Genomic DNA, 15610 nt, shown 5'->3' on the forward strand with positions numbered 1-15610 from the left:
AGTAACGCATCTATGCTATTATATTTACTATTTAAATTATTTTTAAAATAATATATTAGTGATCAAATATCGATTATACACATTTGAAATATCATAGTTATCTGATAAGTTAGAAAATCCCTCATTTTAAAATCAATATCAAAACGAAATTAATTTTAAATTTATTTTTCTGACGTCCCTTTATTCACCAAACTTTCCACAATAATTATCTTGGCAATGATAAATATACTCAATTAAAAATTTGTAAATACAAATTTAAAACAATAAAGAAAAATAAACTTGCATCTTTAAGACTGTTATGTAAGCAATATGTACAACAAAATTAAATATAAAATGCGAGAGAAACATTTCTGTAATTTAAAAAATTAAATTTATTTTTGTACTTCTCATCTATTTATTATTATTTGTTTTGTCATATATATGTAATAATAATGATATTTATGTAATGTGTGTTTATATGACTTGGAAAAGTGGCATTGTTTGTAAAATATTTATCAGAAACTGGTTAAGAAGGGGGGAAATCAGATTTATTTATTTATCTTTCATAAATTAAAAATAATTAGGAACCCATATTAATATTTCACTTAAATTAAAAAAAAAAAACTGAATTTCACTGTAGACAAAAAATATTCTGAAATGCCATATTAAATTCCTTTTGCACATTTTTTTTTTCTCTCTCTGTAATGAATTTACAGTTGTTTAAATACAGTAATGAAATTACTCCATAAATGATATTGAACAGAAGAAATTATTAAATATTTAATTCTTAAAATTATATAAAAGGTTCCTATATATCACAAAATGTTTAAAAGATATACAATTAAAAAAAAAAAAAAGAAAAATTCTTATGTTCAACAGTTTCCATAAAATTACATAATGTTAAATGCCAAATAAATTTCTATATTTATAGATAAAATATAAAATCAAAATATTTCAATTTATAATCTAAACTGAAAAGCCAAAAAATAAAAATAATAAATGAATTTAGAATTTCAATATTGTCATCTTTCTTTAAAATCCAGCACATTCTTTGACATATTTCTATTTGCTAAGATGACTTGTTTGCAGTTTTTTCCACTGCCAAGAACATACACCTTTCTATGTTTCATACAGTGAAAAAGAATTTTGAATAAGTTTATCATATATATATATTATATATATATACTTGTTTAAAAGTTCTTTTCCACTGCTCAAATATATATATATATAATAAAAAATTTCAGTGCAAAATTAAATATGCATATTCATAATTATGGACTGTGAAGAAAAAATTTTAAATATCCTACACAAAATAGACAAAACATTAATATTCTTTGTTAAAACAAAGTTGTATAATGTGTATTTTCATAAAGAATCAACAAAAGAAGTGGAGAAGGGGAAAAAGATGGAATGGAAAGTTTTCTCCATTCCTAAATAGTTTCTGATAACACACCTGCATGCACATACACACATACTTGGTTCCAAACAACAAGTGCCACAATATTCCTTTCTTGATGTGACAGCACCTGAAAAACCAAGTGATGATGATGACATGAAGCACTTTTTCCTCTATCAATTTCAATTGTCAAGAAATGCACTTTTTTTTCAGCAAAATACACATTAAACACTGTATATATCTGGAAATTATTATGTACATCAAAATCGGATGATTAACATGTACAAGTCAGCATGTCAGTTTTAAAAAAACTGACAAAAGATATATTTGACTATGGTGCAGTTTCTTGTAGATTAAGATTCATGTGTTTGTAAAATTACTATGTTAACTGGATTCAAGAACTTCAACCACTCTTTGGATGGACGTAATACCAGTAGTTCCCACAACACCCTGAAATATTAAGAAAAATAATAGTTTTATGAATGTTTTATTTTATTAAATATTAAAAATATCTAACAAATATTTAATATATTTAAGTAACTTAAATATATTAAATAAATATTATTATTATTATTATTCATTTAAATTTAATCAAAAGAATTTTAAAATGCACTTTACAATTGATTCATTTTTTTTAAACAATAGTGTTAAATAATAAAATAAAATTTCTTTATTTACAAATAATAAGCTTATTACTACTGAATATATGTATATTCAACACTATATTTAATGCATATTTTTCTTCATACCAACAAAGATTAATGGAGTGAGACAAAAAAATCTGGATTGAGTTTATCATAACTTTTGAACCCAAAAAGATAATTTTAAAATCTTTGTTTCAAAAATTACATCATTACTAACAGCCAGATTTTTAGGCACAAAAAAGTTTGGGGAAAAGGCTGAAAAAGGGCAGAAATAGGTGCAAACAATTTACATTTCAGAAAACACAACTAGTTTTATTCAAATCAAAATTTGTTGTAGTACACAATATTTATCATTTTGAAGTGTTTTTCTGTAAAGTTCATTTGCTTGTCTCCTAACAAATGTTTATGTATGGAGAAAGATCTTATCACTTCTACAGAAACAAATGGAGTAAACTGTGTTTTAATTCTTTGCAATGAACAAATTTGTGAATATGTAGGCTTTTCTAAATTGACTGCTCAAGCTTTTCTTTTAATGCCCTTTAAATGTCTAGAGTTTCTTTCACCATTCCCCACTGACATTCCACAGCATTTCTGGTTTTCTTTCTAACTTTTTATTGCATCTACTAAAAATTTAAATGTGTATATTGCATATAGTTCCTCTTCCAATTTTTGATCTTTAGTGAGATGTGGAATTTTATGTACAGCAGCAGTTTCTGGCTATAACTGTTTAAGAAATTCTGAAATCTTAAAATTTTCACAGTGAAACACTGCAGTATTAGTTCCCCAGCAAATAATTTAGGAACAGATGAAAGAGGCAAACTAGTAATGTCCTTGTTTTACCTAACTGTTGCTGAACTTTAGCAGAATTTTTTCATTTCAGACAAATCTGAATTTACTACAGAGTACTTATCACAAATAGATTCACACACACTATGAATAGCATGACCTAAGCAAGTAGCATGTTTTGTATTTGGGTATATTCCTTTCAAACTGTTAAAAGCAAAAACCATATATGATGCTTGGTCTGAAAGTTGTTACACTGTTGTGTCAAATTCTGTGTGGCAAAAGCTTTGAGCAGGCATCATTAAAAGCTTGCAAGATGATTGTGTTATTAGCTTTTTCAAAAAAGAAAATGTTTTCAACAACATAGGTTTACATTACAAACCTTGCTAGGTACCAATATTTATTCTGTCGAACTCTGTGGACCCTTTTTCTTACAAGATCTCTGCATTCCGTGCACTAGCTAGAAGGGCATACACTCACCACACTAGATGGGAGGATACTGTTGCAGAACTAAAGCGCATTGAAAACATAGTGGTAAAGCATGGGTATGGTTGAAGCATGATACATAATTTATCGTGCAGGTATACCAAACTACTAACGACATGCCACACACATAGCACACAGGTAGACCATAATCATAGTAGCAACCAATCACGCACAGTGGTGCAATACAACCAACACCTAAGTTCCATTTATATTTAAATTGCTAACCGTAAAGGCACAAAGATCGCATATAAGAGATCTAATACAATATATGGGCTGTTACGCAATGACAAAGACAGGACGGAGGAAAGTCGAGCACTGGGTGTCTATATGGTTACTCTCAGAGATCACAGATTCCAGCAAAATCTAGTATACATCAGATCCACAAAGCACTCACTAAGCAAAAGAATACAGGAACATGGGTATGATATCATCAACGAAAAGCACACCACCATCCTAGCTGCCTATGCCACAGTCCCTGAAGTACAAGCTGACCTCCATAAGGCCAAATTGGTAAAAATGTCAGATCAGGTTCAACACCTTTGCAACTTTGAAGCATTAGAAATATACAAAGCCGGCCTGGCTGGCAACTGTATTAATGCAAAAGATGCTGCCAATATTTCGTATGAATGGAGGTGGTGCTATGAGAAAAAGCGTAAACAACACTAGCATGTTGCTAACGTTTCTATACCAGCAAATACATCGTTTTATTTATTTGTAGGGATGTAACAATATTTTTATCACTCCAGTAGTATGTACGGTGAAAAGTAGTTTCCAATTTTTAAATAATCTGGAATTTAAAATAATTTTAAACATGTTGTTTGAATTCCAGTTTCGAATTTTATACTGGTCAATAGCCTGATGAAGACCAAGTTTTGGTCGAAAACGTTAATTTTTATCTAAAGCTATTCGTACTGGGATATAAAATAGTGTGTTGATTTATCCTTCCCAGGGATTGTGTGAGAAGTTGGTGTTATATTGACATTTTTTATTCTATATAGAAGTCCCATGCACACAGTTCAATGTTCAATGTTTTAAACCATTAATATTTGAAATGCAACTTGTTCCAAAGGACAGCTTTTGTTCTTATTTTTAAATTGAAATCTGTTTTTCTATCCTGAGAAAGGTTGTTTAAAACAACTGAAAACATTAGGAAAATTAAAATCTTACTGAATTTTTAAAGGTATTAGTGCTAGTACTGTAGTTATTTGTAAATATTCATCACTCAAAAGAATAAAAAAAATTTACTATTGTAACATAGTTAAATGCTAAAAAAGTTGTATCTGATAGGGCAGAGTATCTACAAACTAGCCAATGGCAGTACACTGTACAGATAGATACCACAAGTTTTAAACCTTGTTAACTTGCTCACTATTGTCCGTAGAAAGAAATGATGTGGAATGTAATATTTCTTATTAATGCTTACGGTTATATTATATATGGTCATGAATAATGTAATGCAACCCAAAACAGGAAATTAGTAACCACTATTCAAGATAAGAAGTTAGCTTTCAACTAAGTGTCTTAACTTAAGAACTTTCATTAATTTCTTGGGTAAGCATGTTGTAAATATCTTTAAATATGGTTAGCTGATAACTTTAGCTTCAACTTCAGTTTTCTAAGAACTAAACTATGCTCACAAAATAAAATATTAAAATATATGTACTGTACATATATTTTAATATTTTAATGAAAAAATAAAAACATATATCATCAACTTCTTTCTAAATTCTTTATATTGAATTTTGATATAAAATTCTTTATTGTTACAGTGTATTGTATTCTCACTAATCTGAACTCAAACCAATTTTGTTTTTTCCCCACTAAATGCTCAAGGCAAAAACAAATATAAATTGAAAATATTTTTTAAATCCACAATGAATGAATTTGTAAAATTAATATGTATTACAAATTTCAATGTAAGTATATGTACTGTACCAAATAAAATATAAAAATTGCTCTATATATATAACTTTGACTTTCTGTTCACTGTTCTTTATATACACATACTTACTAGTTCAAATAACCAATACAATAAATAGTTCATATGCTCTATATCAGCAATTCCCAACCCAGGGTACGTGATAGGTTGTTTAGGGGTACAGAAAAAAGTTAGTTATTATGGCAGAAAAAATAATATATTATGTATCACAAATTAATAGTATTAAAAAAATTATTAGGTAAAAAATGTTCCTTGCAACAATCACATACTTTATTATACATTTCAAAATGCAAAAATAGAAAAACTTATGCTGCCGATTGTACAATGCAACAGATCAATAAATGTTGCGCAGTCGGTTTTTGTCATCCTTTGTCAGAGTGCACAAGATGTAAGAATATTTTTAATGCTAGTGATTCTTATGTCAAAGAAAAGGGGATTGATTGGTCTAACTGCTGTGGATTATGTACCAATGGTGCCAAGTCTATGTCAGGTATTTACTCTGGTCTTTGCAGTCGTGTAATGAAAGTAACCCTGAATGTAAATTGGAGCCATTGCTACATCCATAGCCAAAATTTAGCTTCTAAAAGCCTTCCTCATGAATTGAAACTTGTTCTTGAACCAAGTGGTTAATTTTATAAAATTGAGGACCACAAACTCAAGAATTTTCAAAGCTCTATGTGATGACATGATGAGTCTTCATTCTACATTGCTCTTTCATACAGAAATGAGATGGCTATCTCATGGTAAAGTTCTTACCAGACTATTTGAGCTAAGCATGAGGTACAAGTTTTTTTTGAAAGCAATCCTTTCAAGTTCTCATCCAAGTTTCATGATGTTAAATGGCTTCAGGCTCTCGCATATTTATCAGATATTTTTTCGCATATTAATAAGTTAAATTTGGCACTCCAAGATAAAACAATGATATTTAGTGTATCTGACAAAATTGAATCTATAATTTAAAAATTTGATTTTTGGAAGTCATGTATTAAAAATAATTAACCTGAAGTATTTGACACATTGCACAGTTTCTTATCTGAAAACAAATTACGATTTTCTCTGGAATTAAATTAACAAATAATTGAACATTTACAAGGATTAAAATCGGATTTCCAGAAATACTTTCCAAAATCTGACAACACAAGCTATTGGATTCCAGTGGCGTGCCGTCATTGGAAGCAATGGAAGTGCCGCTTTCCCTGTATTTACTAAAATATAAATTCACATTAGGCAATTATTTTCATATTTTAACATACTTTGAATTAATTAAAATTAATATTTTATTATAACCACATTATGTACCTTATTAAAAATTTCTATACTACATGTGAAAAAAACGATAAGATTGCTATTGTATATTTGAATATCAGTGGTGGAATGGAAGCGCTGTATTGTCGAAACTGGGTCAGCTTCCACGGCAAAAATAACCGAATGGTGTAAAGCAGCCAGATTATAGGCATTGGCGCATGCACTTTACAGAGCACCAATCTCACCCGGTTTGGCTGGTGGAAGCTACACACCAAAATATTGTATAATGCTACCAACAATTCTATCCCTTAGCCACTGGCAGGGAGCTATTTGACTAAGTGAATTGTTTAAGATTTAAAAAGTAAAGAGTATTCAATGTTATTTTTATGTACATTTCTTTGCAAAGTTATATTTAATTATAATTTTCTTTTAATTATACTGTAATTATATTGACAGATTTTCAGACAAAATCTTTAGGCTTTTCATCAGTTTTAAATGTTAATAATTTTAATATTATGAAAAACAATTTTTCCAAGCGTGCTTTAATTCTTTAAATTAAGTAAATTTTATGGAAAATTTTTTGATTTATCTAAATTACATAGCAAATCACAATATTTATATTCGTGTCCAGACTGTATTGACAAGTTACTCTTAGACATAAAAAGTATTATAATTAATGACGATCCGAACAAAGATGTACTAAAAGAATTATATGATTTAATATCATTAATTTTTACAGTGGGTCTGTTGGGCAAAGTTTTTCGACCATGAATCAAATTCATACATTGGCCAGGAACACTCAGTCGAAGGAAAGATTGTGGTCAGTAGTGTTGGTTTCGATAGAAAAAGAGCTTTCAAATATGTTGATGGAATTAACGACCAGCGACTTTTATGATAAAGTAATTAATGACTTTGTAGAAAAAATCGTCAAATATAGTTAGTTTATAAAAAATTGAAAAAACAAGTTTTTCTATTATTGTTTGTATCATATCAATTTGTATTATGTATATATTATTTGTATTTCAGAACTAAAATACATAAATTGTTTATTTCTGTCATTTCCAGTATTTGTTTAACATTTTTATGGAGATGTGAGGTTCCGGACAGGTCCGAACCGGCATGAAAGATGCGAAAAAATGGTTAATTTAGAAAAAAATTTATTAGTTTAAAAAAACATAGGAAAAAGTCGTTTGTAGTCGGTCACCCATTGTTTATATCAAACTGCCAGGCAGAAACCATAAATTGCAGAAGGAAGTTGTCCTATGATCAGTGGAAGATCGAATTCATCTTCGATTTTGACTTTTCTCCAGGTAAGAGTCTCATTATGTTTAGTAACAAGGGACCAACCACTTGGGAAGTGTAATTGAGGAAGAACAACCAATCAAAATGGATGAAAGAAAGAACAGAGATTGATATAATACCTGACAATAGACCTTGCACTCAGTTAACGTTCCAAATAACCAAAACGCCATGTGTCAACGCGCAAAAATTTCTCATCTATTGTGCCAACCTGTAACCCGTGCCACTTCGGACTTAGACCGTGTCCTCGACGCCAATGGACGAAGTCTCCCCGTGCCTTACAGACTTGTCAACGCCACTGCCTGGGACCACCTTCAATCGACGATCAAAGAACCACATTGATGCCCAGGCCGTCCGAACAGCTGATTGTCCTGAAGCAAACTATTTTGTACATAGTGTATGTTTATTCTATGTTAAAAATAAATGGTTTTTGTCAGATACTTGTCTTTGTCTTTTCTGCAACCATGCATGTACGAATGGATTTTAGACCATCACTGACGTGCAATTAACTGATTGCCCCTGGAAGTCGGCTTCTTACAGAAACACAGCTTCCCTATCATCAAATGTCACGGCACGTCACTGTTGGATTCTAAATCCATTTGAAGAGCAATACTTACAGGTAGCTAAATTGTCAAATATGGAAAAAGAGAATTTGATTGAAATTTCAACCGATTCAATTTTTTAAAATCAAAATTGGCATTGGCATTTTAATGCCAATTTAAATTAAAATGTCTTTTTAACTTCTGGGCAGACATTAACAAAGAATTTGAGCTACTTTCTGATAAAGCACTTCACAGTTTTTGTTGCCATTTACAAGTACTGTGCTTGTGGAAAGAGCTTTTCTTCCTATCTATATATTAAAAATAAATATCGCAATAAGCTGAAGGCAGTTCCAGATTTGAGATTATACCTCGCATCAGTTGAACCTGACATAAAAAAATTATGCCAGAAAAAACAAGGACAAGGCTCACACTGAACTCCTTTAATAAGAAATTGCTGTAAATACTTTCAAGTTAGTTTTTTTGTGCAATTTTATTTTTATTATAATTTTTATATTTGTATTGTAAATGTATTTATTTTTACATGTATGAACATAAATATATTCTCTTTATCAACATTATAAATTAGCTTTTCTTTTAAATTTAAAATTACAACATGTAAAATTAACAATATGGTTTCTCACTAAATTTCTTAAATGAGGGTACAATCTAGAGAAATGACATGTCATGGGGTATGCTAATGATAAAAGATTGAGAACCGCTGCTCTATATTACAAAATATTTTATGTCATCTGCATATTTTGAGGATTAGTTACTAACAAATAGTTTTTTCTTGTTGCTGATGTTGAATACTCATAACTGATCATTTTGTCTGAATAGAAAAAAAATCCCAGAAAACACATTATTAGATCTGTTGATGACTATAATACAAGGTACGTTCAGAAAGTAAGTTCCATTTGTAACTCTTGTGATTGCAATTATGCACATGTACACCAAGTTTGCTGATAAATTAGCAAGATATTGATGCCATTTGCAGACAATAAGTTATTGAAGCTGTTTCACAGTTTGTGTTTATGAAAATTGAGATGCCCTTCATGTGTAAGGGGCATGTTGTAATTTATTTTTTAAATGCAAGAAAACATTAAAGCAGGAGAACTCTACCAATAAATTTGTGATGGGTGGGAGACATTTCAACAAATGTTGTGAAAATGTGCACAATGATGAATGAAGTAGATGCCCATCTTCGGTGAATGAAGACTTATTGCATGCAGTTAAAAAGAAGATTCAAGACAATAGCTGTTTCACCAAACTGTCATTGCATTTTCCACAAATTTCTCGTTCTTTACTTTATGAAATTATGTTGAAAAAATTGCATTTCTGCAAACTGTGTGCTTGCTGCATTCACAGAACTGATTACAGAAGACCACAAAAAGAAATGTATAGGAAGTTTATTGAAATTTTTAACACACACAAAAGATCATGTGCACAGTGTTTTGGAGACCAATGATAATTGTTCATGTGGATTTTAACTGAAAAAAAATCAATGCTAATACCTATTGTGAAACACTTAAGAATTATGTTGCACAATACAGAATAATCATAAGCATATAAACATAACCAGTGTGGTATGTTTAACCAGGGTATTGTTTTCATTCATAACAATGCCCAGTTCCACATTGCAAATGCGACAACCAATTCCTGACATTTTGGCTGAAAACAATTTCCTCATTCCTCTATAGCCCAGACTTAGCACTTAGTGACTTTCACCTCTTTTTATAAATAAACAATGACTAACCCGTTACAAAGCTATACATCCACAAGAGCCGAATTATCAGGCTAGAGTTGGCTATAATAAATAAATAATTAATAAGACAATTTGGCACTAGAGCTTGGCGTTAGGCGCCATCTCTTACCAAACTTAATAATTATAATTAAATTAAATAAATAATTTTAATAATTTGGAACTGGAGGAAAAGAAATCGGCCCGAAGCGGGACTCGAACCCGCAACTTCTGCTATCCGTGCAGACACGTTACCAGTTACGCTACCCGGACCTTCAGTCCGATCACCTCTTCCTCCTCCTCCTCTAGTGCCAAATTGTCTTATTATTTATTTATTATAGCCAACTCTAGCCCGATAATTCGGCTCTATTCCCGATAATTCGGATGTATCACCTCTTTTTGCACTTAAAATCTTTTCTTGGTGGTAAGCAATACAAAATCGTCAACAAAGTCAAAGATACTATTCTGAATGGTTCGCTTCTCAGGCAACAGACTGATGCTGGCATACAATATGTGCTCTGCTATAAACAGTGCCTCAACAATAAACATGACTATGTCGAAAAATAGTATAGGTGTGTATATGTTACAGTAAAAACCAGTTTTTAGTTAGAACGCGTTTTAACTAGTTGAAACTAGTTTATACTAGATGCCTTTTTTAAAGCGCGTTTTGTCTAGTTAAAACTAGTTTTAACTCAAATTCATTTTTGACTAGCATTAAATTCTAGTTATAACAAAGACATCTAGTATAAACTAGTTTCAACTAGTTAAAACGCATCCTAACTAAAAACTGGTTGGCAGGGTTGGCTGTCCTTTTGTGGCATATACCAACAACTTGGAGATTATCTTTCAGCAAAGGCATCTTCAGCATAGCTGCACTGTTTTTCAGGTTGAATTGTCTGCTATCCTCTGTGCTGTCGAATGATGCAATAATTACTATCATCAACTATGCATTAACATCTATACTGACTTAGCTACCTCTGTTTTTGCATTAAACGATGACAGGAATACCCATTGCATTGTTAACAGGATAAATTGGTGCACCATTAATTCCAACAATCAGTATTCTTTGATGTGTATTACAGGTCACCAAGGGAATAATGGCAATGACAGAGCAGATGAACTTGCTAATGAGGCAGCAGGCATGTTTTTGTGCGATTGTATCTAAAATGCTTGGCCACTCAGCTCTATGATATCCCGGATAAATACTCACAATTACTATCTGTAGCAAAGAATGTGGAAAGGTGAGGGCACTGGAGAAATCACTCGTCTCTTTTTCCCAACAGTGGACTCAATAAGGCACCTGCAAAAAGGCAGCCTCTCTCACAAGGAAATTCAATTTATCACTGGGCATTGTTGTTTTTCAGCTGTCTGTGCCAGTCTGATGTTCAGGGCAACAGGGATTGCGTACTATGTGGGGAGGAGGATGGTTCCATTCTTTACCTTCATGAGTGCCCAATTATGGAAAAATCCCACCTGGAAATCAGGATGATGGCAAATTCTGAAGGAGTCAACAGGCCCTGCTCCGCGCAGGCTCTTGTCAGTAATCAGGCTTTGCTTAAGAGCCTCAGAAGCTTCATCAGGAACTACTTCGTACATATTGGCAACAGGATGAAAACCAGTCACAGCTCTCTTGTCACATTACACAAACTTTGTACATGTATATGTTGCAGTCAAACCCAGTGTTTAGTTAGAACGCATTTTAACTAGTTGAAACTAGTTTATACTGGATGTCTCTGTTCAAACCTGTTTTGACTAGTTAAAACTAGTTTTCACTCAAATTCATTTTTTATAGCAGCAAATTCTAGTTATAACAAAGGTATCTAGTATAAACTAGTATAAACTAGTTAAAATGCATTCTAACTAAAAACTGGTTTTTACTGTAACATATATAACAAATTACATTTTATTTTATAATCAACGTGTGTGTGTTTTATTTATTGCCGAAACTTGCTTTCTGGATGTGTCTTGTACAATTTTTTACTTCAATAATTTCTTATTTTTAGAAATAAATGTATTTTAGATAATTTACAATTTTCATTTTAATAATTTTAAAATAAATGATGAGAAATATCCAAACATTTCCTACCAGTTTTCAAGAAATTATTTTGTTAACTTCTTAAATGTTTATAAGTTTCTGTTACTCGAAAAAAAATTACAAAAAAGATTTCATAAAAAAAATACCACCTTTTTAAACACTCCAGCAAAAGTTTAATATTTTAAAAAACATTTTCGATCATCTTTAGCGATCTTCATCAGTTAAACAATAAAATAAAAAGAACATTACAGAAATAGAACATAATAAAATTAAAATTATGAAAATAATGAGTGCGCATGTGTATACAATGTTGCGCACTTAGGGGTATAAAAAATTCAAAGTAATGATAACAATATAAAGATATAAATACATAAAAAGCTCAACAGTTCCGCATTACAAATTTGTTATTTAACTACAGTAGAGCGTCGATAAGTGGAATGGCCGGAAAGTGGAACGATTTTCAGTCGGACTGTGTCGTGCTGAATCGAATGTTTTTGATACTAAATTTACTTCTAAAGTATAATTTTCATGTTTTTTATATTCTTTAATATATTTATTTTGTTTGTACAAAATGCAGAAATAATTTTTAACGATACGATAGCCTCGATGATTATTATAAAAATTTTCGTTAGGCTTAAAATCGACGAAAATTCAACACGAAGCGACACGCAACAGAGAAAAATTTGAACATCAGACAGGTTAATGTATTTTTTCGTACAAAGTCGGAAACTGGAACAAATCATTAACTGGAAGGACCCCAGTCCCCAAGTGGTTCCACTTATCGACGCTCTACTGTATTATAGATTATCTTGATAAAACGATTTCCATGCTGTGGACAAAAAGTCGGCATCCCTGTGATTAATACATTTTGTTTTAATTTGCACTTTATAAATTTCCAGCTTTTCAAGGTGTTTGATAGAGTGCCTACTAGTCATTGGCCTAATAATGGAGACTGGTCCCATAGAACGTTAACTTCATGCTAGCATCGTACGCCAACTAGCATAAAGTTAACGTTCTATGCATGCGCACTCATTATTTTCATAATTTTAATTTTATTATGTTCTATTTCTGTAATGTTCTTTTTATTTTATCGTTTAACTGACGAAGATTGTTAAAAATGATCAAAACCATTTTTTAAAAATATTAAACTTTTGCTGGAGTCTTTAAAAAGGTGGTATTTTTTTAAATAATTCTAATCCAGTAAAGTTAATATATTTTTAAGAAATATTTCATAAATTAAACATATATATAATTCTTATTAACTATTTGAAAATTAATCTGTATGAATGGGTGTGAAAGAATTTCAACAATATTTTATTGTGATTGCATTTAAACTCAACTTTAAAATAATATCTATAGTTTCATCCATTTTTATAAAAAGTTATATTTTAAAATATTCCAAAATTTTAGTAATTTATTAAATAACTAGCAGATAGGCAGATAGTTGCTCAGGCAAAAGTAACAATAGCAAAGATTAAGATTATTATGTTATAGTCAACCTTACCCTTTTCACAGATGCAAGAATTGGGTCCCCCCTTTTCCAGACTAATTAGAGAATTTTTAGATGGGTCTAAATATATGTTCTATTTTCCGCAAAAACGAAAAAAAACTTCATCTGCGTCTTGCACGTCGCTTTCTCTTAACACTTCCATTATTGATGGAAGTGTTAAGACTTAATCCTGTCCCTCTCCCCCATGGGGAGGAAGTTCGAAAAATCCCTTCTTAGTGTGCATTCTCGTGATGTACCCTAACTGTGTACCAAATTTCAACCTTCAACTCCTAACCATTTGGGCTCTGCACTGATGATGATGATTATTATTATTATTATTATTAACTCGTCTCGATTATATATATAAATGCATAAAAATTAATTACTTTTGTAATTATGTAAAATGACTAATTTATATTCAATAATTCTATTTATTCTGCAAACACAAATAATATATCAATTTTTCATTTTTACTAAAAAGTATTTAAAAATTTTATTAAATTAATTTAATGATATACTTACGGTAAGACTAACAAAATTAAGAAATTTTTTCAGAACTTCTACCATTACATCAAACTTCCTTTCTGGCATTTTTTCTTTCAGTAGATTCGCATATTCCTATAAATAATTTTAATTTAAATAAATTTATTTACTAAATAATCATCAGATAAACAGTCTTCCTTATAGAAGTCAAGTTTTCAAATGTCTTAGGAGTTATTCAAAACAATTTAAAAGAATCTAAGTTTTAACAATAAGCAATGCTGTTTATAAGATGATTTAGAATACATCAATTTATTTTAATCTCATTAACCTAAAATCAAAGTAATTAATGAAGTTAATTAATATATAAAGTATTGTTACCATATAAATTTCTAAAATATTTTTTAATCAACCATCTCATAAAATAAATAAATAAAACAAATTTTTTCTTGAGAATTTAATTTTTTTGTCTTGTAAAGTTATAATTACAGACTGGATTTGTAACAATTGTTATTTTTTTTCTGCTCATGAATAACACTGTGATGTTCATAGCGATGCATATGTGATCCCGCAAACGGAATAATACAGAAAATAGACAATAAGCATTTTAACACAGTAATTTATTTTCGCTTCAAATAGGTTCTTAACTTGATGATCCCAACATACAAAAATGGTTTGAGTACAAAGGCGTTGGACTTTTAGCTCCTAAGCAACGAGTCTATTGTAACGCAACAAACAAGCACGGGGCAACTGAAAACTAGTACTTACACTACTTATAACTAAAGAAGGAAAAGAAAAATAGATAATTAAGGATAGTAAGAGGGGAAGATAGAAATACCCGGGATTCCTTGGCCTTGTGATCTTGGGTGGGTTACTGTTCTGGAGTCTTCCTTGGACCGCTATTTTAACGTTGTTCCTGTACACCTTTAGTATAATATTTCTCACTGTCTTCTTTGTAAGTTCTCTTATGGGAAGTATTTGTTGTCGATTCTTATGGCTCCATGTAGCCTCCATTCGTCCTCTATTCGATCTGGAGCTCTACCCTTTTTTCATCCCTCACTCTCTGGAGTTCAAGCCGAAACTTTTATTCCCTTCACTAAAGCCCTCGTAGTCTCCGATCTGCCTACATGCAATCTCGAGCACTACCTTTCCACATGTCTTCTCCCGAAGAGCTCTGACCAAAAATCTCTCCTTCCCTCTTTGTTCGCTGGCCCCAGGGCCTTACCTCTTCTTTTGTTCCAACACACACTTCTTGGAGTCGTAACCCCACCCAAGGGAAAAAGGATTAGAAAGGAAAATTCTAGAAAAATTAGGACAAAAGAACAAAGAAAATAAGCCTAACTTAAATTAAAAATATACAAATATAATATTATGGCCAATGGCCACAACATTTCACTATCAACAGATCTTTACTGGGCATGACTCTGCATGCTTCTGATAAACTTCTGTTGTGCTACTTTTGGCCTTTAGAATCAAACATCCTTACTACACCTGATATGTTTTAAAGCTATACATCAACCAAAGCCGAATATTCGGCTTTGGTTGATGTATAGCT

At 30.9% G+C, this 15610-nt stretch overlaps 1 protein-coding gene across 2 annotated transcripts in view; it reads right to left on the reverse strand.

The window, feature by feature from the left end:
* Window positions 1-505: 505 nt before the first annotated feature.
* The window catches only part of LOC136972156 (wings apart-like protein homolog), a 159237-nt gene continuing 144132 nt past the window's right edge, over window positions 506-15610 (reverse strand). For both annotated transcript variants that reach the window (XM_067266714.1, XM_067266715.1), the window contains exons 16-17: window positions 14098-14193; window positions 506-1825 (exon numbers count right to left, since the gene is read on the reverse strand). In XM_067266714.1, coding sequence (XP_067122815.1) covers window positions 1760-1825; window positions 14098-14193 — 162 coding nt within the window. In that variant the 3' untranslated portion in view covers window positions 506-1759. The remainder of the gene's footprint in view (window positions 1826-14097; window positions 14194-15610) is intronic.

Source organism: Centruroides vittatus, unplaced genomic scaffold, assembly GCF_030686945.1.
Source record: "Centruroides vittatus isolate TY-2023 unplaced genomic scaffold, ASM3068694v2 contig_2818, whole genome shotgun sequence".
NCBI classification, from domain to species: Eukaryota; Metazoa; Arthropoda; class Arachnida; order Scorpiones; family Buthidae; genus Centruroides; species Centruroides vittatus.